Raw genomic sequence first — 23009 nt, forward strand, 5'->3', positions numbered from 1 at the left:
TGGCACGGCGGCGGCCTTCAGCAGCGCTCGAAGCTTCGGCAAAACGGCTGGGAGCTGGGAGAGGGCAAGCCCGGTTCAAGTTTCCGCCGTTTCCGTGCAGGCACTGTTGTGTCGAACAGCATGGAAAGGGGTCTTGGCCCCCTCGCTCTGATGTCATAGGAGTGCGACGGTGGAGAGGCAGGACGGGTGGAGTGGGGTGCTCTGTTGGTGGCTCCGGGATCCGCGCCGCGGCCTCCCATCTCGGGGTGTCTCCGCCCGCTGCTCCGCTTTGCCCGGGGGCCCTTCGGAAGCGCCTCGGCCTCCGAGCGCCGGGGCCGAAGTGTGGCGGTGCAGCGGGCGATGGGCCGTGGGGACACCTCGCCGGCGGGCGCGGGCCGGCCGGGCCTCGGCGCCGCGTGCTGAGGGGACCGGTGCCGTGCGGGATCGGTGCGCTGCTGTTCCCGGGGGCCGCGGCCGAGCTGCCCCGGGCCCTTCCTCCGCCGGCGAGAGCGGCCTCGGGTCACCTCTGAGGCGCCCGGCAGCGCCCGGCCCTTCGCCTTTGTCTCGTGTTCTGTGACAGCCTTGCGAAGGCGTCAGCACGAAGTGCCCGGGGCTGCGAAGATCTCAGGCTGTCCTTGCGCTGTTTGGGTTTTGGTTTTGTGGGGTTTTTTTGGTGGGTTTGTGTTGGTTTTTTTTTTTCCTGATAGGTCTTTGCCAGGAAATTGTTGTTTTGGTTTTTTTTTAGTGGGTTTTCTGGTGGTGGTGGTGTTTGTGTTTTGGGGTTTTTTGTACATTTTTTGCCTCCTCCATGTTTAAGTATCTGCATTGAATGAACTGGTAAAGATGGATAAGAAGTCCTTTGAAACCGTGCTGGATGAAATAAGAAAGGTAACTTCTCGTTTTATGTGTTGGTTTAACCATTTGTTGGTAAGATATTACTTTGGATGAACACAGCAGTCCAAGGGCTTGTGTATTTTAATACAGGATTCAATAAAAGCTGAATTTCACCTCGTTGTGAGGGACTGTAATCCTGTGTTGCTGGTGTGACTTTTTTTGGTTGGTTTTTTTTGGTGTGTCAGTGTAAAGTTGCTGTAGCATACTTGATCTGTTTGATAAACTTTTATTTTCTCAGCAGACTGGGGCTGAATGTTCAGACTGCTGTTACTGAGGTAACAGAATGCTTGAACAGCACTCATTTGATACGAGCACACTCTATCATTTATCACAGCACTTTTACTGTCAAGGATGATGGAGAAAAGCTAAAAGAGACAGGTATCTCTTATTTGGGGAGAGAAGCTGGATTTGCTTGACCCGAGTGTAGATGGGGACTTAAAATTTTGAGGTGTCCACCGTTTTTAGGTTGGTTTAGGAGATACAACACACAGGTATGGCACAAGGAGGGTTGGTTTCAAAGCTCTGCTCAGCTGTCCTTGTTCAGAGCCACATCTCCCACAGCTCACAAGCATGCGTGCCTTCCTCCAGGATGTGAAATACTGGGTTTTGATGCATGCTCTGGATTTTGCATGTCCATCTCCTGTTAGAAATGAGCAAAATAATTTCTAGTTACAGGAAGCGGAGACATGCAAACTTAAACTGTTGCCTGGCAGGTCTCATTTCTTTTTTTTTCTGTGCAGAGGCCCATTTTTAACAGGAATGATAGAGGTTACTGGTTGTGACAGTCCCTTAAATGCTGGAACTGGAAGAAGAGGGAGAAGAAATTAGAACCTTTGAGAACAGTGGTTTGTTTCTTACCTGGAGTGATGTGTTTTGCTGTAATTAAGGAGAAGTGATTTAAGTGCCACAGTAGATCAGTTACATGTTCTACTAACGCAGTCATGGAGTGAGAGTGTTTTGGGTAAGATTATCTTAGGGCAGAAAAGGAGCCTGTCGCATTTTTGTAATGGGTGATTTTTGCTATCATAGGTTGCCTAGGAGAGGTGGGTTTTATTTTTCTTAATTTGGGCTTAGGTGCTACAGATTGTAGTTTAAGGTCAGCTTCTCTTCATCATGAGACCCAGCGATGGCTGCAGCTGTAGTTTTGGTTTGGAAGTAGCGTGGTATAAACCGTCGTGCATGAAAGCCCCAGGGGTGAGTCTTTATCACAGCTGCACTTAGCATTTTCACGTGAGGTCATGCTCACAAATTCTCATTTATAAAGCAGTTATCTTCTGTGCTCTGTAACCAGCCAAAAAACCATGACAGCCTGTGATATTTCAGTGGGGGGACTTCCAACCTAAGAATCTTTATGGAAAGTCGGGGTTAAAAACATCAGGGAGCAGTTTGCACGTGAATATGTTGCCTCACAATCGATAGTGGGAGGGAGTAACATTTCAGATATTGCTGCTGCAGTGCGGCCCTTCGGAATACGCTCTCTGATTACTGAAGACTTCAAACAAAGGGATTTTGACTTGTGGTTTTAGGCAATTGCGTGTTCTGTATGCCTGTAAACCTGACATTGTTGATCTGAGGGTCAGTGCTATGTTAGTAATAGCTGTGCTGTTGTAATATTCATTTTCCAAATACTTACTCTGTGGTTTTGTTGCTAGGTCCTTGTTTAAACTCCCTTCCTAATTCAGTGGTACAACTTTCTTTGTGATGGGATTCAGGAGACGCTTGTGTTGGTGCATTGAATTTTCACAGCTTCACAAATTGTGTCAGGTTAGAAGGGGCCCTCAAAGGTCATCTTGCCCAGCCTTCCTGCAGTAAGCAGGGACACCTCCAACTAGATCAGGCTGCCCTGGGACACATCAAATCTTATCTTGAATGTCTTCAGGGGTGGGGTCTCAACCCCATCCCTGGGCAACCTGTTTCAGTATTTTACTATTCTCATTGTAAAGAACTTCTTCCTTATGTAAATCTACCCTGCTCCAGTTTAAAACCCTTGCCCCTCATCCTATTGCTGCAAGCCCTTGTAGGCAGTCCTTACCTAGCCTTCCTGAAGGTCCCTTCCCCATACTGAAATGAAGCTATATGGTCTCCCCAGAGTTTTATTTTTTTCAGGCTGAACAGCCCCACCTCTTTCAGCTTTGTCTGCATAGGAGAGGTGCTCTGCCCCTCTGATCACCTTTGTGGCCCTTCTCTGGACCCGCTTCAGCAGGGCCATGTCCCTCTTGTGTTGGGTGTCCCATAGCAAGTACAGTACTCCAGGTGAGGTCTCACCAGAGCAGAGTGGTGGACTCCCCTCTCTCAATCTGCCACCATGCTTCTTTTCTTGCAGCCCAGAATGTGATTTGCCTTCTGGGCTGCAAGTATTTATTGACTCATGCCCAGCGTCTTATCCACCAGTACCCCTAAGTCCTTTCCTGCAGGGCTGCTCTCCATTTCATCATCCCTCAGCCTGTCCTGGTATCGAGGATTGCCCTGACCTAGGTTCAGGACCTTGCACTTTGCCTCATTTAACCTCATGCAATTTTCCTTAGCTCACTTCTCTAGCCTGTCCGGGTCCCTCTGGATGGCATCTCTTTTGTCAGTCTTGTCAACTGCACCACTCAGCTTGGTATTGCCTGCAGACTTGCTGAGTATGCACTTAATTTCACTGTCTTGTTTCATTGCTGAAGAAGCAATGGTCTTAATATGGACCCTTGAAGGGACACTTCTTGCCATCTGTCTTCATCCAGTCATCGAGTTATTGATTGCTAATCGTTGGATGCGATCATTTAACCAATTCCTTACCCACTGGACAGTCCACCCATCAATGGTTCCTCCTAATTGCAGGAGGACTTATTTTAATGTCTTAATGTATAGGTTAGGTACATCTTTCCCCATATATATTTATAATTATTGACATAAAGTTTTGTGGTGTGGTTTGATTTTTTTGGTGTGGGTTTTTCTGTGTTCCTGTAAACATGCATACAGGTGCTTTTTGTTCGTGTTCTTATTATAAAGCCATTTAGTCGTTGATTTGAGGAGGAAGACTGACATCATTCATTTTGGTAAGTTGCTGTGTGACATACAAGGCTTTCTTTAAACAAAATATATAAAGAGGAGAAAGAGAATTTAAAGTTGCCATAAAGACAGAAGTTCTTTTTAGCCTGTGACTGCAGTGTTTCTGCTAGTGTCAGTCTCTTAATGAGGGTACAGAAAGAAAGGGGGTTGCTTCAAATGGTGTGCCAGTGAACTTCAGTGTGCCAGAGTCAGATTGTAATGATAGAGAACTTCACGTGTCTGTGTGGGGGAACAAGGACAAAAACCAAAGGAGTAGAGGATCAATTGGGGAAGAACGTTAGGAGTGTGGGTGAAAGCTGGAGGTAATTTGAGAACAAGCATGAGAGCTAGCAATAGGAGGGGGCATAGAAACTGGGGAAGAAATATGCTTCTATTAGTTTAGGTCAGGGATTCAGCTGTTACCTGTTGTCTTTACATTGTGTTGCTGTACCAATGTGCTGGATGTGAGGAGAGGGAGAAAGCCCTGGACTAGATAGCCCATGTGGTTATCAACAAAACTGTCTTGCCACTTAGTCAAAAGTGATGGCCAGTACTGTGTTAAGCTACAAGCTTCCTTTGTTCTGTATGGTTACATAATGAAGTTGGAACTGTGGGAAGGTAAAACGACAACACCAACCTTTGGAGCAAGCTTGCTTGTGTACATAATTCTGTCTGTGCAAACTTGTTACCCAGTTTTTTATACATTCACTGAAGATGCTTTGCTAATTATTTACAGGGCACATACAAAGATTGTATGAATAATCAACTGCATTATCTTCTTTAACCTAAGCATGATGCAAACGTTTGAGGCAAAAGGAAGAGTGATGATATTCTCTCAGTACGGTTCTAAATACTGAAAAAATAGCAAAATGAAATGTCAAAAAACGAGTACTTTTATTTTAAACAGAGGAATTAATCTACATCTCTTTTGCTTTTCCTCTCAATTATCTAAGGAATATACTGATCCCTAGTAATACTGCAGTATAATTGATGCAAATGTCACTTGGTAAGGTCAGATTTTTGTAGATTCATAGACTAGTCTAGCAGATGGTTGGGGTATAATTCGAGGGATTAACTATGCATCTTTTTTTCTGTATCTTCTAGGCTGTATTGACTGAGTACAAATTAAAAGCTATTGAATATGTTCATGGATACTTTTCTAGTGAACAGGTAAAAGTCAACACTGTCCTGGGTTTAATGGGAGCTATTGGGTTTTGTGTATTCAGTAATATAGAATGCCAGCATCTCCAGTCCATAGTTTATTAATAACTGAGGAGATTTAATTTCTTATATCAGCCAAAACTGTTTAAAATAACTCAAAGTTGTTTTGTTATCAAAATCGTTACATTTTCATTTGTGTGTGTGTAAAATTGGAGAAATTGATCATAATGGAATTTAGGATTATTTTGCATGCATTTTCTTAACTGGCATGTAGTAATAAGCATCCAGCTTATTCTGATGCTATGTGGATTTTTTTTCCTGTTTCCTTTTCTCCTCTTGCTTTAGTTTTGTGGGGTGTTTTTGTTTGGTTTTTTGAATGATGGGTAAATACTGTTTGAGATACTGAATGTTTATAAACTTTTGAAGGATCTGTTCTGTTTTTTTTTTTTAATACTGTGGCATTTGTGCATTTAAACAAATACATAGAAAGAAGTAATCATTTTAAATATTTCTATGGAAAAACTTAATCTTATAACAGAGTTTGTAGGTGCCTACTTAGAATTGAAAGAACTTCAGATGCTGGTAGGTACTGATGTCACCAAACATCACAGACAGGTGTGTTTGCTTTAGCAATATATGACTATACTGCAAAAAATGAAAGCTCATTATTGATGCTGCTAGCATAGTTTTTTATTATCTATAAAAGATTAATTGAAAGCCTTTCTGTTGCAGGTGGTTGAGTTATTGAGGTACTTTTCCTGGGCTGAACCACAGCTCAAGGCAATCAAGGCTTTACAACATGTAAGTTCTTGTGACATAATCTTGTAGAGTGAATTTGCCCTCTTTATCTTATTTTAGTTTTGTCAGGCCTACTTTTGCAACTGGTTGGTGGGTCTGTCTTCAAAGTTTCCTCTTCATATCTTCTTTTTTCAGTGGTATCAAAATATGAAACTGCTTTTAACCACTATTCTCTCTTCTGACTGAAGTATCTTTTACTTTACTATCACTTTGTGACTATTGTTAACTTCACTAATGTCTTTGCTTTTGGGAAGTGCTTTTTGGAGTTGCCAGTTCAGAATTTAGCTCACAAAGTCTCCTTCCCAGTGAAAGGGAGAGAATATTAAATGTGTACTGAAATACGTAATATGAAGCTGTTACAGAGTAGCATTCTAGATTTAAAATATTTAGTGTCTTATTTTCTGTGCTTTATTTTTCTCTTTTTGCTTACTTATCAGAAAATAGTGGCAGTTCCAGCATCAAAAATGGTTAATATTCTCAACTGCTTCACATTCAGTAAAGATAAACTTATTGCCCTTGAAATCTTAGCTTCGTAAGTATCTCTCACGTTGTATTTCCTTAAGTTACATTGGGTTTACTGATGTTACAGTACAAAAAATCCAGGGTAGTTCCAGAAAGAAGTGCTGTGGCCAGTTAAACACAAATCCATTGTCTACGAGGGTGTAAAAAGAAGAATTGGAAATAGACGTTGTGTGAAATTCTGTAGTTCATCTGTCTTGATCATGCTGCTATGTGGATGTCTGCCTGCTGGAAAAACTGCCACTTGGCCAGTGTTTTTACAGTGATCTTCAAATCGTTTAGGCAATGAAGAGGACCTTAAGCCTATTTGTGCTCAGTGGAATGGGAAAGGCTTGAGACCAGAGTGTTCTGGGAGTTGACTCTTTTGCATTTGAAAAGCTCTCTAGATACTACCTATGCAGAACCAAGTTAATACATCTCTTGAATCGACACATTCAGTTTAGAGATCTAATACCTATAAAAGATGTGTAGATATTCTGAATTTATTTTTACACAGAAAGTTAGTTTTTACTGAACACAGATGCTTTCACATATGCTTATGTGGGAGTCCTCCTGCCTGGTTTAGGGGATTTATTCTATGAAATTTTGTTCTGTTTTGGGTTGTGGGATTTTTTGCATCAAGTGTGTCTGCTTTGCATATGAAAGCTTATTAGAGCTAGCTTGTACATTTTGAGGCATATAAATTAATTATATGAATATTCATAAAACAAGACTGAGGATATAGGCGTGATCTTGCTATTGAAGTTGAGCTTTAAGGAAGCTCTCTGAATGCTCTTAGTCTTTTTCAAACCAAAACAAAACAGGCAGCCTAAAGGAAGTCCAGTGGCACGTGAAACTAACCTCCTTGAAATGCTTCTTGAAATGAAGTTGTCACTCGGACTCACTCTCCAGTTGCTTCACTTAAGCTGGTGTGGGAGCAAAGCATGGTAACTTCTTTAGCTGTTGAGTTTGTGCAGTGCAAGAGCATAATAAAGGAGTCATGATGCAGGAGTCCCTGCCCAAGTCTGTATACTGCTTAATTTTTTAATCAAAATTAGAGAACAGAGCTGAAAAATTATTCACATTTTAAGGTGGTTTTCATGTCAATTAAACATTCTGCTCATTCCATTTCTTCTAATATCCTGCTTTGAGAACTCCTCCTTTTTGGGACTATTTCCAGTGGTTCAGATGGGGTAAGTCATGTCTGACAGCAGTGTAAGTACTGTGGTCAGAGTTTTGAACGAAGCAGGCACAATCAGGCATTAGATCCCTCGTACTTGCACTTTTTGTTTGGTGTGTATAGTGTTAATTTGGGAGATGAACATGGAGAGAGAAAGAATTCTTTATAGAACTGTATGAGAGGTTTCACTGATTCTGCACAACATGGAAATATTGTCAGGAGTGTATTTTTTTTTTTATTCTAGAATAAATAAGGCACAAACTTGTTTCTCTGCCAGTCCAGTAAGAAACAGTGGCAAAGTGAGCAGCTGCTGATTTTCTTCCATACTGGCAATTGTGTGCTGTAGCAATTAAAGCTTTCTAATGAGCTGTGGTGATGCAAAATGCATTTTGTCAAGACAGTCAATTTTGCCATAAAGTTTAGCCATTGTTGTCCACTGTTCTGTATTGATATTTAATTCTAATACCATGCTTTACTTACAGATATGAAGTCTGTATTTAAGCCTCCAGTATTGCTGTAAAGTAATAGTAATATTGCATTCTGAAATAATCATGTTTTTTAATGCACTGTTGGATACTGGCTGAATAAGTGTGGATCACTTTTCAGTCATGCATTGTTTCTGATACACATTTGGAATGGCAGTAAGTGCCTGTCAATGTCTTTATTTATAGCAACATTGTTGATGCACAGAATTACCGCCTTATTGAAGATCTCTTCAGGATTAATATGTCAGAGAAGAAAAGATGCAGAAGGATTCTTGAACAGGTAGTTGAGATACTCTAGTATCCTCGATTCTGTCAAATACAGCGTTGCTTCTATCCTTATGTTCATTTTGGGGTCAGGACTTGCTTTGAGGACTGCTGGGAACTACTGGTGGAAGACAAGCTGAGAGAAGCATCTGTGGAAGGATAATGAGCTATGCAGCACACGTGCCAAAAAAAGGGGAAGTTTCTGTCAAGCATAGAATCCTACGGAAAAAGGGGCACAGAATTGCAACCAATACCGAAGGAAACAGTCTGCATTTGTTTTAGAGAACATCAAGTGTTTAACCCCAAGTGCAGTGGAAGCAGAGGTGGTCTGAGTAGAATTACTCCAAACAAAGGAGGCTTTGGTAGGACTCACACTGTTTGGACTGTTTGAGAAGAAATTTTAGTGACAGAGCTTTGGCTTGTTCTGTGTGGGTTGATTCATGCAGTGTAAATATCATGAAATAGTATTTTGTTTCTTAAAGCATTGAATTTGATAGCAATTAATGCCTTTTCTTGATTATTTTGCAGGCTTCAAAAGCAGGTTGTAAGGCTCCTCATGCTATGATATCATCCTGCGGCATGATTCCTGGCAACCCTTATCCCAAGGGCAAACCAAGCCGCATCAATGGAATTTTTCCAGTAAGCATAATTGTATGCCTTCACTTTTCACAGCATCCTTGATTTCGGATTTATTAGAGTTACATCTTAAACCAGAATTCATGTAAATGAAAGGAGGAGTGGAATCCAAGTCAGTGGTGTTCTTTTGTATTTCCCCATTCCACATTTATAGGGAGCTTGTGTTATTTTTGTTTGCCCATTCTTCCTATGCTTCTTCAAGTAAAGATTACTGCATAAATGACTTTGTTCATCTGAAGCAAACACTGTGAACTACAGCAGTATTTGTCAGTATCAGAAGAGGTGTAAAAACATCTCAGTCATAGATTGATAAGATGACCTAATGCGGGCACTGCAGTACTGCTACTAATTTTAGTGTAGTTCTTGAACAACCTGTGTGCTCTTAATGGACTGCAAAATGTAACTTACCTTTTCTACAAGTCAAAGTGCAGAATGGTAGTTGCATCAGAACGGTGGACTGTGAACTCGTGCTCCTCTCATTATCAAAATTTCAGTGTTGTAAACCAAACCACTGGGATGCTTATACTTAGCATTTTGCAAGCCTAGAATGCAGTTTCTTTTTCCCAACAAATGTGGCTGAGTATCACTTTCAGAATACTCAAAAATTTGAATGTTGTTTATAGAAAAAAAAATCAAATATGGGAGAAATTCTATAGCAAGATTTATGAACTTCTTCAGTGAAAAGGTTATCAAACATGGGAATAGGCTCCCCATGGAGATGGTTGAATCACCATCCCTGGAGGTGTTTAAAACATGCAGAGATGTACTGCTAAGGGACATGGTTTAGCACCAGACTATTAATAGATAGTGGTTGGAGTTGATCTTAAAAGGTCCTTTCCAATCAAAATGATTCTAAGATTCTAAATTAATACTTAGTAGTTTAATTTTCTTTTGTTTCAGGGTACCCCTATCAAAAAGGACACAGAAGAATGTACTAACGAAGGAAAAGGAATCGCAGCCCGTATACTCGGACCATCCAAACCAGTATGTCTAATAAATGAAAAAATAAATCAAACTTTAAGGAAAAAAATCCAACCACTAGCCAATTCAGTGAGGCTTTGATATAAAATGCTAGATGTAATGATGTGAATGATATAAATGATACAAAATACGTTGCTAGAAGACTGTAGAGCAGCAATATCAACAAGGCTAAACTTACATAATGAAGATAATACCATGCAGTAGTTTGTTTTTTCTAAGAGCTCGGGTTTGTATCTGTGGGAATTAGGATTCTCTAGGGGATACAATGTGTGTGGCATAATTTAAACTGGAGTAGCAGAAGAGAAAACTAAAAGTATATTTAGTAGTCCACAGTAAGGTAGTGCAAGTTTCAGATAAAAGTATTTACAAATTTTTGTTACAGCCTCTGAGGGTTTCCCACATAAACTTAAAAAATGCCTGCATCTTCAAAACATGAATTACAGCAGTGCCTTAAAAGGAGGTTCTTGCTTCCAGGGAAGGGCAACGAGGCTAGCAAGAGGCCTCAAGCACAAGCCCTATGAGGAGAGGATGAGGGAGTTGGGCTTGTTTAGCCTGGAGAAGAGGAGGCTCAGGGGAGACCTTATTGCTGTCTACAGCTACCTGAAGGGAGGTTGTAGCCAGGAGGGGATTGGTCTCTTCTCCCAGGCAATCAGCAGCAGAATAAGAGGACACAGTTTCAAACTGCACCAGGGGAAGTTTAGTCTGGAGGTGAGGAGAAAGTTCTTCCCAGAGAGTTTTTAGCCATTGGAGTGTGCTGCCCAGGGAGGTGGTGGATGATCTTTGAGGTCTTATCCAACCTTACTGATTCTATGATTAACAGCACAGCCAACCTGCATTTCAAAATGTTTAAGCATGTAAGACAAACTTTCAGTGAACCCAGGAGTACTTTCAAGTATTGTCCTAGTGTTTTATTTTCACTTTTATTATAAGTTGTATTATTTTAAAGGAACAGATACCTTCATAAGTATTTTTCAGTTTTAGATGTGTTAATCTTTAAAATGAGAAGTCAGTCCAAGACTAGAGTGTGAAGACTACAAGGCAGGAAGGAGTTCCCTTTCTGACCTATGTTGAGTATTGTATTAAAATCTCAATGTATACCAGTGATGTTTCATTATTTTCAGAAAGAGTGAAATATTTTCAGTGACTATGCGTATTGTAAAGAAAGTTCATGTCCAATATTTTTCCAGTGAAGAGCAGCTGTCCGTAGTAGTGTCTGAATTTTATCATTTTGTCTGAGAAACGTTGGGTAATGCTTTTGCTCTTGCTTCTTCCGTTTCTTTTTTGTTCATCTAGGCTCCATCAACCTACAATCCCCACAAGCCAGTTCCATACCCCATCCCACCATGTCGGCCACATGCAACTATTGCACCAAGTAAGGCTTCTATATGTGTTAATCCAATTGATTTTTAGTAAGTTGTCAGTTTCTCTGACCAAGAATTAGCTTGTTGCTCCCTCTGCACACTTTGGAGCTACCTCTTCCTGTCATGACTGCAGAACTGATAAAAGGACAATAACCATGGCTGCTTTTTCCAGCATCCATGTCCTAAGGAAAATAGAGAGCCCTGTTCTAATGACAAAATCTTTCACTTATGGCAGGCATTGTGCATGTTAGAGAAGAGTAGGGCTACATCTTTGTGGTGATGCTTGGCCTTTGGCTTGACATGCTGTTGACCTGGTGCTGTTGTGCCACACAGAGAGAGGTGGTCAGGCACAGCCCTGAACTGGGTGGAAATATGTATGAACTTGCAAAGGATTAAACTTGCTCAAGTAAAGTGAATCTGATCATTTGTGCCATATGAATTTCTTGCTCCTCAGAAAGTTTCTCCACAGGAAACTTGGGAACCAGCTGAAATTTATATTAAACAAATCCTGTAGGAAGTAAATTATGTCACAGAATTGGCCAGTGACTGGATGCAAGTGTTCATACATTATAGGATATGAGACAGCTTCTTTGTTTCAGGGCCTTACTTAGGTTGCAACAGGGTTTGTAAAAAAATCTTGTGACAGTGTAACTCATAACTGATGATGCATTTGTATACTAAAAATGTGTACAATGAGTACAATAAGTTTTATATTAAAATACTTTTAATTTCTTAACATTGAAAGAGACATTGAAGAATGACAGACTAAGCATTTGAGATGGGACATTATTCTCTGAGTATTCTGCCTAGTATTGGAGGGCTGGTCATGGCCACTAATGTATGTTTGGCTCTTTTGTTTGTCAGGGCTTTAATGTTAAAGGAGACTTGCAACAGCCTGTAAGTTAGGAATAGGAAAAGAGGAAATGAAGCTGCAGACACTGAATCGCTCCTCCCCTTTGAGATTTCCAGGCAAAATGGAATTGAAAGCTATTGAAACCTGACTTCTTCAGGCTTTTTCAGGAGAACTGCCTTTAATTAATTTTGGATCACAATGCAAGTCATTCAGGCAGACATTGGCAGAAGCCAGCATCTGGCCTGAATGGTTAACTGGTCTGTCTTTTTTGGAGAAGGAATCTTGAAAACGTTATTTTAAAGGAAAAGGCACTTACTGTTTTGTTTAGATACAGATTCTTCTGAAAACTGAGATGTGTGCTGCATTTGTTATTTTAGGTGCTTACAACAATGCTGGCTTAGTTCCAGCGTCTAATGTCGTAACTCCAGGCTTACCAGCTCCTCCACTGTACACTGCTAATCAAGTGGTATCAGGTGAAGCATGCATCCTTTTAAAATTCCGATCATATTTTTTGTATTTCATTGTTGTGAGTGGATCATTCATTGCTGGAGTTTCACTTGCTTATAAATAACTAATTGTTGTTCTCTGTTTAGAAAATGAGGATCTTTCCAGTCAGGCAAAGCCTTCCCCAAGTCAAGGTAAATTGCAAATCCACAGGGGAGTTTTTGTTTTATGTATGTTCATTTTTGGTTCAGAAAATGTGAAAAATTTATTTGCTTAGTTGGATTTTCATAAAACTCAGTATTTAACTACTGTTGGAGTAGGATCCCTTGAGAGCTGAGGAAAAATTCTTCTCGGGCACTTGGGACATTTCGACATTGAAATTCAGCCTTTTGTGTTTGCTCGTTAGAGTTTCATTCTTCAGCATTGAAGTATGTGACCAATCATGTACAAAACTGAATTATGCTTTGCAATGCAGTGCACTGAAACACTTTGATAATATCTTTACAGTTGTTAAAACTTTGGACATCTGTTTGAAAACTCATTCACATTTTAATTTCATCCATTAGTTACAATGGGAAGCTAGGAATAGAAGAGAGACAGATTATTTATAGTTTGAAATACATGTGTAGAATGTCCTGTCTCAGACTGTTACATCTGACTTTGCACTTTTATCCTACCCTTTGAAATCTAGTTCTTTCTGCAGAAGAGAGTTGAGCATAATTGCCTTGGTGGTGTTCTTTGTGTCTATTTGTGTGGCACTTGGTACGCTTTGTACAAGTCCTCATAGTAAATCACTTACGTCCCGTTACGCAAAGGTGTTGATAATACTTTGTTTGACGAATAGAAACTGAGGATCTACTGACTATTCAGTCAGGCCTAATAACAAATACCCAAAATGGATAAAATGACCATGAACTCTGAGTTCTATTTCAGCTGTATTTCAGTAGTGGTTATCTTGGCTGTCAGGATTAACAGCTGTGATCTTTAGAACAGTCTTCAGCTTGGAAACAGGGTGAGGAAAGAAGAGAATCCATAGCTGAGCTATCTGGGTGTAGGCTTTTGGAAAAGAATAACTAAACCAAAATTGTTTGCAAACTTGCTGGTTTCAGAGGAATTTGTCACATCAACTTAGGTTCAAGATTTTATTTTAAAGATTCTGGTTTGGGGTTTGTGTGTTTATATGTAGAATTTGTACATGAGAGAAATCTAAGGTGTTAGAGTTGTTGAGTTTAATTGGTTGGATCAGTGATTGGCTTGCAGTTCAAAAGATTAGTTAAAAGTAAAATAAAGCATGAGGGTTGTTCAAGAGGAATGATTATTTCACACATCCATTTTCCACAGGAAACTAGGTAGAGGCATATCAAGGCTCTTGACATGCTAGTGTTGATAACTGCAGCTTCTTTCCATTAACTTCCATATCCCCATTCACAGTATGTCTGCCTGTTCTCCTACAGCTTGACTGATGCCTCTTTGACTTTGTAGGGTTGAAGCTGATATTCCTAGTGGCAGCTGCTTGCTTCAGTTTCAGACACCTGACTAAAGACTTGTATTTGTTGATAGTCAAGTGCCAATATTAGCTTAATACTGTAATGGGATATATACATTTTAAAGTGTACCTTCTTAGAATCAAAATCATAAGGACACAGTGAAGAGAATGACCTGATTTTGAAGCAAAGAAAAATACCAGCACCTGAAATCAGCTGTCTTCAATTGTTGAGTCTGAAATCATGGTACATAAAATTAACTGGTTCTGAAGGAAATTCTGACCTTCAGTGACAGTGGATGTAGAGAGCCCAGGTGATCTGATGCCGATGCAATACTGGATTTGGTTTTGGTACTGCCTGATGTTAGGAACCAGAAGGAAGGTGTTCACCTGTATCACTTAGACATTCTTACAGAGTGTATTTAAGTGTCTAACTGTCTTGCATGAGATCATGAAGAGGTATCATATGTCACCTAGTGTTTAAAGTGGAGTGGTAGCCTATGTGATGTACAACCTGTGTGATGTGTTTGTATGTACTTTTGGTTTTGTTTTCATAGCCCTCAGCGTTGATAGTTCATATACAGACACTGTGTGTTAGCTATTGCCTGTCTATCATATTTTGAAATGCTATATAAGATGTCTTTGTGTTGATTTCAAACATTTCTGACAGTTCAAAGTATTCTTACCAGTTTTGTTTCTTTGCAGCTTTTTCTGCACAAGCGAATCAGCTCTTTACTCCTCATGGTTCTAATCCTTCAACACCTGCTGCTACTCCAGTCCCTACCCCATCACCTGTCAAGGCCATAAGCCATCCATTAGCACCTGCAACTCCAATCATCTCTGGGATGAACATGTCTACCCCTGTCCTTCCTGTTTTCCCAGGACAGGTCTCCTCCTCCATCCATACATCTCAGCCATCCACCGCAACCCCTACTGTCATCAAATCCCTTTCATTGCCTGGTGTTCCTGTCACATCTGTTCACAGTGCAACCTCTACCCCCGTCCCTGCGGTTTTTTCTGGGCTGGCTTCTATACCCACTGCTACACCAGCTCCACAAGGTTCTTCCACCCCATGTGCCACGCCTGCACCTAGTGAAGCTTTTGCATCTGCTGCTGCACCGTTTATTGGCCTCCCATTTTCTGCAACCTCTTCAATTGCTTCTGCTAATAATCCCACTCCATTGTCATCAGTTTTTCCTGGCCTACCTTTGTCCTTGCCACCCAATGCCCAAGGGATTTCTAGTCCTGTTCCATCTACAATTGCTAATTCTCCTGCCACTACGGTTCCTGGTTCACTTAGCTTGCCTAATCCGATTTTGTCAGTCTTAAAGGGATTTCTGACATCCAATGACACTTCATTAATCAATTCTTCTGCTTTACCTTCTGCTATGACAAGTGAGCTTGCTTCTTTATCTGCTCTTGCTAATCAAAGCTCTGACATTCCCACTTCCTCTGTCAACAGATGTTACACTCCATCAGCCACCACCACCCCACAACGTTCCTCCACACCTGCACAGGCCATTTTTCCAGGTCTTTCATCACCATCTGTTGCAAATCCTAGTTCCACTCCTCCAACATTGCCTGCACAGTCACCTTTAACCACTTCACCATCAATTATGCCAGTCAACTGCGGCTCATCAACCTCCCTCTTGCATGGCACAAGCCCTACTAATCCCGATCAACAGCTCTCATCAGCCCCAGGTGCCACCAGTATCCCAGTCCTGGTCAAAACCGAACCCATGAGCCCTACTCTCTCAGCCTTCAAAGGTCCTTCGCATTCAGCTGGCCCTTCTCACGGCAGCATAGGCCTGTCGGCGCTCGGGCGTGCCTACACCTCGGCAGCGTCAGTGCCAGTCAGTTTACCCAGTTCCCTGAATCCAGCACTATCAGGTCTCTCCTCCTTGAGTGCTCCTCTAAACAATTCCAGTTCTCTGGCTTCCATTTCCCTCACCCCTCATGGCTCCTCTGCTCCCATTGCCCCTGTGTTCAATGGCCTTCCTCCTTTCACGTCTCTAACCAGTAACTTTGCTTTTACTGGTAACCCAGCACTTACGCCTCCCGTCACTCTCCCAGGGTCCTTGTTAGCCAACCCGTCTACAACCGCTTCGGCCGTGTCTGCTCCTCACGTGAGTTCCACTGCCGCCGTGCTTTCAGGACTCGCCGCCTCGGCAACAGTCTCTGCTCCACCCTTCTCACTTAACTTGTCCAGTGCTGTCCCTCCCCTTTTTTCTGTTGCCCAGGGACCTCTGGGATCATCAAACCCATCCTTCCCCGGTTTTCCTGTCTCTAACACACCCTCTGTCACTCCTGCTCTCCCTTCTTTCCCTGGCCTCCAGGCATCTTCTGCAGTAGCAGCAGTTGCACCGTTGCCAGCAGCTGCCACAGCCCCATCTGCAGCTCCAGTCCTGCCAGGGTTTGCCTCGGCCTTTAGCTCAAACTTCAACTCTGCACTTGTTGCACAGGCTGGGTATGTTTCTGTTTCTAAAGGAGGTCAGAACCGTTTCTTTTTCTCCTGAGCAAAGAACTAGTTTTACTTTAGGCATAGACATTATTTCACTCATAGTAATGACAGTCAATTTTTAAAGTTAATTCACCAGTAAATTGCCACCTGTCTTCAAATAAAAACTGATTGATAGTAAACAGGCTGTCCTCAGTAGTCCCTGTTCTGACAGTCCAATCCAGTGAGGTGCTGAGTGATGTCATTTCCCAGATAAGGACACTTGGCACCTCCTAGGCTTTTACAAGAATAGATTCCACATGGGCATCCATTGAGACATCCAGGTAATAGCAGGCAGTATCTTAGATGTTCCTGTGTTTTAAGGAAGTACTCAACATGAACTTTTGCCTGTGCAGTTTAAGTGAGCAAACTGTAGGCACAGCCAAAGTATAAACATTTCTGAGTTCCCTTCTCAGGTGAGCCCCTGACAGTCTTGGTTTGTGTGTACATGAATGATTTGTGCCCAGTCTCTACCCAGCTTCTGTTTGGAAATTCCAGCTTTTGTGATATGTAGCTAAAAAGATATTTAATGTTTATAGCCATAAGCTTACAGAGAGCAATAGGATAAAGTGTGATGCATGTGTTCCTCATAACAGCCACATTCTCATGCCATTCTTTCAGCCTGACTTCTGGACTGCAGACACCAGGAAATGCAGTTTTTCCTGGTCTTTTGTCTCTCCCTGGTATCCCTGGATTTCCCCAAAGTGCAGCACAGTCTTCTTTGCAGGAATTGCAGCACAGTGCAGCTGCACAGTCAGCACTGCTACAGGTAATGTGCTTATGTGCGCTGATACTGTTTTGCCTCAAGTGATTATTTGGGCATGTGCTTGTGTGCTAACTTCTTGGGATTACTCTAAGTCAGTACGTGATGAAAACCCCTAACCTGTTTGAAAACTTGTTGGTAAAGGATGATGATAAAGAACAACTCATAGTAACTTTTCACTCAAGGCCCAGGTACACTGCTTCTGGATCTTGTGAATTGGATGTGACTCTTTTTGACAGAAAAAAACAAAACACATGCAAGTTAAATTTGTGTTACGTTTGTGCTAAACCGAATGAACTTGCCACTTCGCTGCACAATCAGTGCTCGATTGCAGTCTGACATTTTAATACTTGATATTGCTGTGGAAAACCACTTTGTTGTGAGTTATGTGCCTCTCTACACAGGCACTCAGCTTGTCTTGAATTAGTGCTTGCTGCGGTTATGTCCTGATAGTTCCCACAAATACAACTGTTGTAATACAAGCTTGGGGTGGTTGATGTAATGTGCAGTTTCATCATTTTTGTCCATGAAACGACTTGTTTCAGTCCTCAACCTACATAAGTTAACTGAAACCATCATCAGAGTTTGTATTTGGATGTTTATTCTGTTTTTTGTTAAAAGCAGCCTCTGTACAGTTTAGGGATTCTGGTAGGAAATTTGTCCTCTACAAAATACTAAGAGAGACAGTTGAGTGTCTTGAATGAATGCTTTCTGTCTTCCATGACACATCAGTTTTCCAAATGGAGCATATATCTAAGAAAGCACAATATTATCAGATGCTTTTTGTATATCAAGGGAAATAGATAATGAAAAAAGCACATTACTTAATCTAGGCCATGCTGCTTTACAGGAGTTTATTCTGTAAAAATCCATGTATGCAGGTTACTTCAAGGAAACCACACTTTCCTTGTTTGCAAGTTCCAATCAATACAATTTAACTCTTAGCTACTTGAGCAATGAGGATAAAGTTCAAAGTCAGTGAAATACTGCAGCTCTTGATTAAGCTGTGCCTTCCAAATCAGCTGTGGCATACTCCACTGGGAAGTGAATGCCATTAACACCTCTTTGTTTTTCACAGTATCACAGTATAACTAAGGTTGGAAGAGACCCCAAGGATCATCAAGTCCAACCTGTCCCAACAGACCTCATGACTAGACCATGGCACCAAGTGCCACGTCCAATCTCCCCCTGAACACCTCCAGGGATGGTGACTCCACCACCTCCCTGGGCAGCCCATTCCATTTTCCTCCTAATCCAACTGCTTTCCTCATTCTCTGGTATTTCAGAGCAGTAATTGTACTACATATTAACATCTGCATATAGGTGCGTTGCTCAGCTCAGTTCTTTGCATACTTCAGATTATACTTGATTTGGTTTGGCTTGAATAGGACTGGTATTTTGCCTGTAATTTTGCTTGATTTAGGGTTTTTGTTTGTTTCTTTGTTTTTATCAGTGCTATTACCTAACAACTTCTCTTCCTTAAAGGCACATTCTGCTTCTGCTCTGGAGAGCTATACAGCTCAGCCTGAAGGTTTTGCTAACTATCCATCAGCACCAGGAACACCATTTTCATTGCAGACAAGTCTGCCCCAGAGTGGATGGCAATAAATACCAGGCATTTTTAAAGACTGCGGTGGTTGCTTGACAAAGACTTTGAAGGCTGTCTCCATGTTAGTGGGAGCATGGTCTGAATTGGAGAAAGGGGAAAACACAAAAGTAAACTGATTAAAGGAGGCTGTATCAGATGTCAAAATCTAATTTATGATTGCATTTAACTGATTTAAGGTCTGGTTCTTGACTCTCTGGTTTGAGTTGAATGTTTGGTGTCTTACAGGATCAGGGACATTCGAACAGATGTTAATGTAAATAGAGGAGTTGCTGTCAAACCCAATGGGGAGAAGAACTGTACTGAGTGTGTGTGAGCACTGTCCTCTGTTATGTTTCGTATAGACCATGTGGCTGGCACAGGACAAGATTAAGACCGCAACAAGATACTTAAAGCTGTTGACGGTCTTTTGTCTAGATGCACACTTGTGTGTGCGTAGGTCAAGCTCAGCCCATGGTTCTTTGGGTCTTTGCTTTGTATGTGTGAGAATCTCTGCTTGACATCAGCAGTATGTTAAAGAGGAGAGTAGATCAGAGGAATGTGGGGGTTTTCTTATGCTTTAAAATACTGTTAAGGAAGGGCTTGCTGTTGAATTGAGTACTCCTTTGTCTGAACCTGATCAGGAGAGCTAGAAAATGCTGCTGTACTGTATTTGGGTAAAAGTGGAATACGTTATACTGGAGTATGGTTTAGCTAGCTGAGAATGCATCTTTCCAAAGTGCATGAAAGCATTTTAACTTGCTTCTAAAATAAAGTTCCATAACATTCTCCTTGCCCCTACACCTCTCTGTGAATGAAATAATAGGCTGCCTACCCAGCACTTTGGACTGCAGGCTTTCGTGAATGTTTACAGACATGGGTCAAGTTCTTCTCTCCCTTATACTCATAAATTCACTGGTTCTTTACATGCTTCTTGGCTGTAAGCCACAACTTTATGGTGCTTCTATTATCCTGTGAATATAAGTGGGAGCAGAATTTGGAACATGGATTTTTTTAGTATTTTTCCTTGGAAAATGTGCATAATTTTAAAGGCTAAATTAACTGTATTGGTTAGGAAGGGTTACGATGCAGCATATAGAAAGGTCTTGCTTTGTTAGTGGAATTCAGTTGTGCACTCTTCTAATAATGTTAGTTCCTCTGGCAATGTGTAACACCATTGAATATCATCTGTGTAAGATAAACTCCTGGTCGTGTTGTGGAGACAACAGAGATGAATGGTATTCAATCCTGTGGTGAAGTTAAAAGGTAGAGGATGCTATGCTGTAGAAAAGCTCTGCGCCTAGAGGTTTACTTTTTTAAAGATCAAATTCTGCTGGGAGATGTTGCTAATGTATTTTCTTTCAAGATGTGAACAGACTTTTTTAGAACATTAACAGAAATTCCTGTATTGGTTTTTAAAACAGTTTGGGGGTTTTTTAATAAAAAGTTCACAGTGATGATGAAAAGGCTTTGCTGACTGTTTACGTATTTGCCTGAAATACAGATGAATAAACTTGTTTTTACTAAGCAGCTTCCTAATGTTTGATCTTGCTTATGATGTTTTCCTCATGTGATGCAGAATTATATACTGAATTATGAAATTTGCTTCCAAAAGAGTGACAGTAGAAATACCCTACGTAGTGTGTCAGCAGTTAGGTAGCCTTGCATTTTAATCATCAATTTGCAAAGTAGCTTAAAGATTAAAACATTGCACTTTTGTTTTGTGAAGCCTCTTGAATTCTAACGCTTCTCCACTTTGAGCTGCCCTTAAAATCAGTGCCTTCTATCCTGACTCATGAAAACTGTGGAAAACAATCTCTACCATCTTTCATTCTCATTCTGTTTTATGACTTGTTCTTTGTAGGTTTGTAGATCAGTTGGAGGAGAAAATTAAAATATAGGTATCTATTTAAGAGCAAATTGGCTTTCATCCCATAGCTATGGTTATACAGTGGTTCTGAGTCAGTAAGCGTTTTGTAACTTCACTGAGGTGCTGAGTTTGAGTGCTAGTTTTCCCTTCAAGCAATGGAAGTTTAATTCACACTACCTGGTAGTCAAAACCAAGTACCAGACATCAGCTGTTGCACTGTGCTTTATGAAAAAGCAAGCAGTTTGTACGTCTGGTTATGAAAACATCTACTGAGTGGTCATGGGCTGTGGGCTGCCACTTTCATCTCTCTCTGAACTTTAGACAAAGGTACCTAAAAGACTGAAGCTGTGTTTCTCCAAATGAATACAGGTGAGAAATAGTGAATATCCACTATTTGGTGCTGTTCTCCTGGAACAATGCACTTGTTATGTGCTGTCCAGCTTCTTCACCCAGAAGAGTATTTCATGCACAGCTGGTGTCGATGTAATAGAAGGTTGAGATATCAGTGTTAGATAAGTGAACAAACAGGCTAAGAATCATTAAACTATCAAGGCTTCTTTTGCCTTGAACACACTCAGGTTCTTACTGACTCATTGAGCAGGGTTGTGTAAATTGAGCTTCCCAGTAGTTATCATTAAGGGTGTGAATTTCAGTTTCTTAAATATTTGTCCTAATGTAAAATTGTTTTTTATGAATTTGTTTCCCTTCAGGAATAAAGTCTGTGTTCTGCATTGCAGCAAACTCCTGTGACCCAGCTTTGGAATTTCTCTTTCATGTTTACTTGAGCACCATTTAAAAAAGCAAAGGAGAAGTCTGCTCCTGAGCCAAACTGTGCTGGATCTTACACTGAGCCTGTTCTGGGAAGGGGCCGTTGCTGTAGGACTTAATTCTGGGCTAACTATGATTTTATCTTTTCCCCCAATTATTCAAGTTGCCTATCACTGCTATATTTCAGCCATGTTGACAGACTGCAAAGATGAGGTGTAGCAAAGTGTTCTTTTAAATAAAATCTGTATTTGGAACAACTAAGAACATACTGGGATTGTGTTTGCAAATACAAGCTTCATTTATCTCTATCCAATGCTTCAGTTGCAGCTGTAGTGAATATGAGAGAAACAGAACAATTTTGCTGTTCTCCCTCTGATTTCCAAATGAGTATTGGGGGTTTGGATGGGCCTGGAAGGAAACTTACTGTGATATGAATCTTCTTACTTTCTTGCAAATTGCCTTCTTTTCTATACTCAGATGGAATCAACCCTTTCATTTTGTATTTACTCATGCTCTAGTGAAGTGTAGCTAAGGGGGTGCCTCCTTTCATCTACCCATCTTTAGCTATTGAAAGGTATTGCCCTTTTCTCAGGGAGCAGTGGTATGGGGATGCTTCTATAAGCAACAGGATAGTACTATTGATTTTTCTGTCTCCTGCCCCTTCTAAATTTTCCCCTGGGGGAAAGTAATGATAAGCCTGAAGCAGATAGGTTAGTGTCTAGACAGAATTCAAGGCCAGAAAAGGACTAGGCTGAGAAGTCCTTAGGGAATGGCATGGAAAGGTGTTGGGTGATGGGTTGGACTTGATGATCTTGGAAGTCTTTTCCAACCTGGTTAATTCTATTCTATTCTAAAAGGGTGGAAAGTAGTATGGGCCTAAAAGGGTCAGAAAAAGACAGACTGAAACCTACAGCTCTCAAGTGAGGACTGCCAGATGATTTTGTTGATAGCTTTTGCAGAATTGTAGAATATTAGGTGTTGAAAGGGACCTTGAAAGATCATCTAGTTCAACCTCTGCCAGAGCAGGATCACCTGTGTCACACAGAAACAGGCACCTTCTCCAGAGAAGAGACTCTACAGCATCTCTGGGTAGCCTGTTCCAGTGCTATCACCCTCACTGTGAAAAAGTTTTTCCTTATATGTGGAATCTCCTATGCTCTAACTTGCACTCACTGACCCTTGTCCTATCATTGGCCTGGCTCTGTCTGCTTGATAGTTGCCCTTCATGGAAAGATTAATGAGGTCACCCCTCAGTCTGCTCCAAGCTAAAGAGACCCAGCTCCCTCAGCCTTTCCTTGTAAAGGTGACGTTGGTCATCTTTGTGGCTCTGTTCTGATATCTTCCAAGCAGTTCCCTGCCCTTCTTGAACTGAGGGGCCCAGAACTGGACCCAGTATTCCAGGTATGGCCTCACTGGGGCAAAGCAGGGGTGGAGGAGAACCTCTCTGGACCTACTGACTGCACACTTTTTAATCCACCC

General features: G+C 41.2%; 1 protein-coding gene across 5 annotated transcripts; it reads left to right on the top strand.

Moving 5' to 3' along the window:
- The first annotated feature begins 756 nt into the window (after positions 1 to 756).
- Positions 757 to 21785, top strand: PROSER1 (proline and serine rich 1). Of its 5 annotated transcripts, none has more exons than XM_054163141.1 (13): positions 757 to 867; positions 5008 to 5073; positions 5797 to 5865; positions 6300 to 6394; positions 8212 to 8305; positions 8818 to 8928; positions 9826 to 9909; positions 11200 to 11278; positions 12498 to 12593; positions 12714 to 12758; positions 14753 to 16514; positions 17166 to 17313; positions 21473 to 21785. In XM_054163141.1, the coding sequence occupies exons 1-13, from the start codon at positions 823 to 825 to the stop codon at positions 21476 to 21478; spliced, it is 2700 nt and encodes an 899-aa protein (XP_054019116.1). In that variant the 5' UTR covers positions 757 to 822; the 3' UTR covers positions 21479 to 21785. The 5 variants fall into 5 exon arrangements, with proteins under 5 accessions (XP_054019116.1, XP_009906970.1, XP_054019115.1 ...); XM_009908668.2 differs by lacking the exon at positions 21473 to 21785 and adding an exon at positions 18793 to 19221; XM_054163140.1 differs by lacking the exons at positions 12498 to 12593; positions 21473 to 21785 and adding an exon at positions 18793 to 19221.
- The last annotated feature ends 1224 nt before the right edge of the window (positions 21786 to 23009 follow it).

This window comes from Dryobates pubescens, chromosome 7 (assembly GCF_014839835.1).
Source record: "Dryobates pubescens isolate bDryPub1 chromosome 7, bDryPub1.pri, whole genome shotgun sequence".
Lineage (NCBI taxonomy): Eukaryota > Metazoa > Chordata > Aves > Piciformes > Picidae > Dryobates > Dryobates pubescens.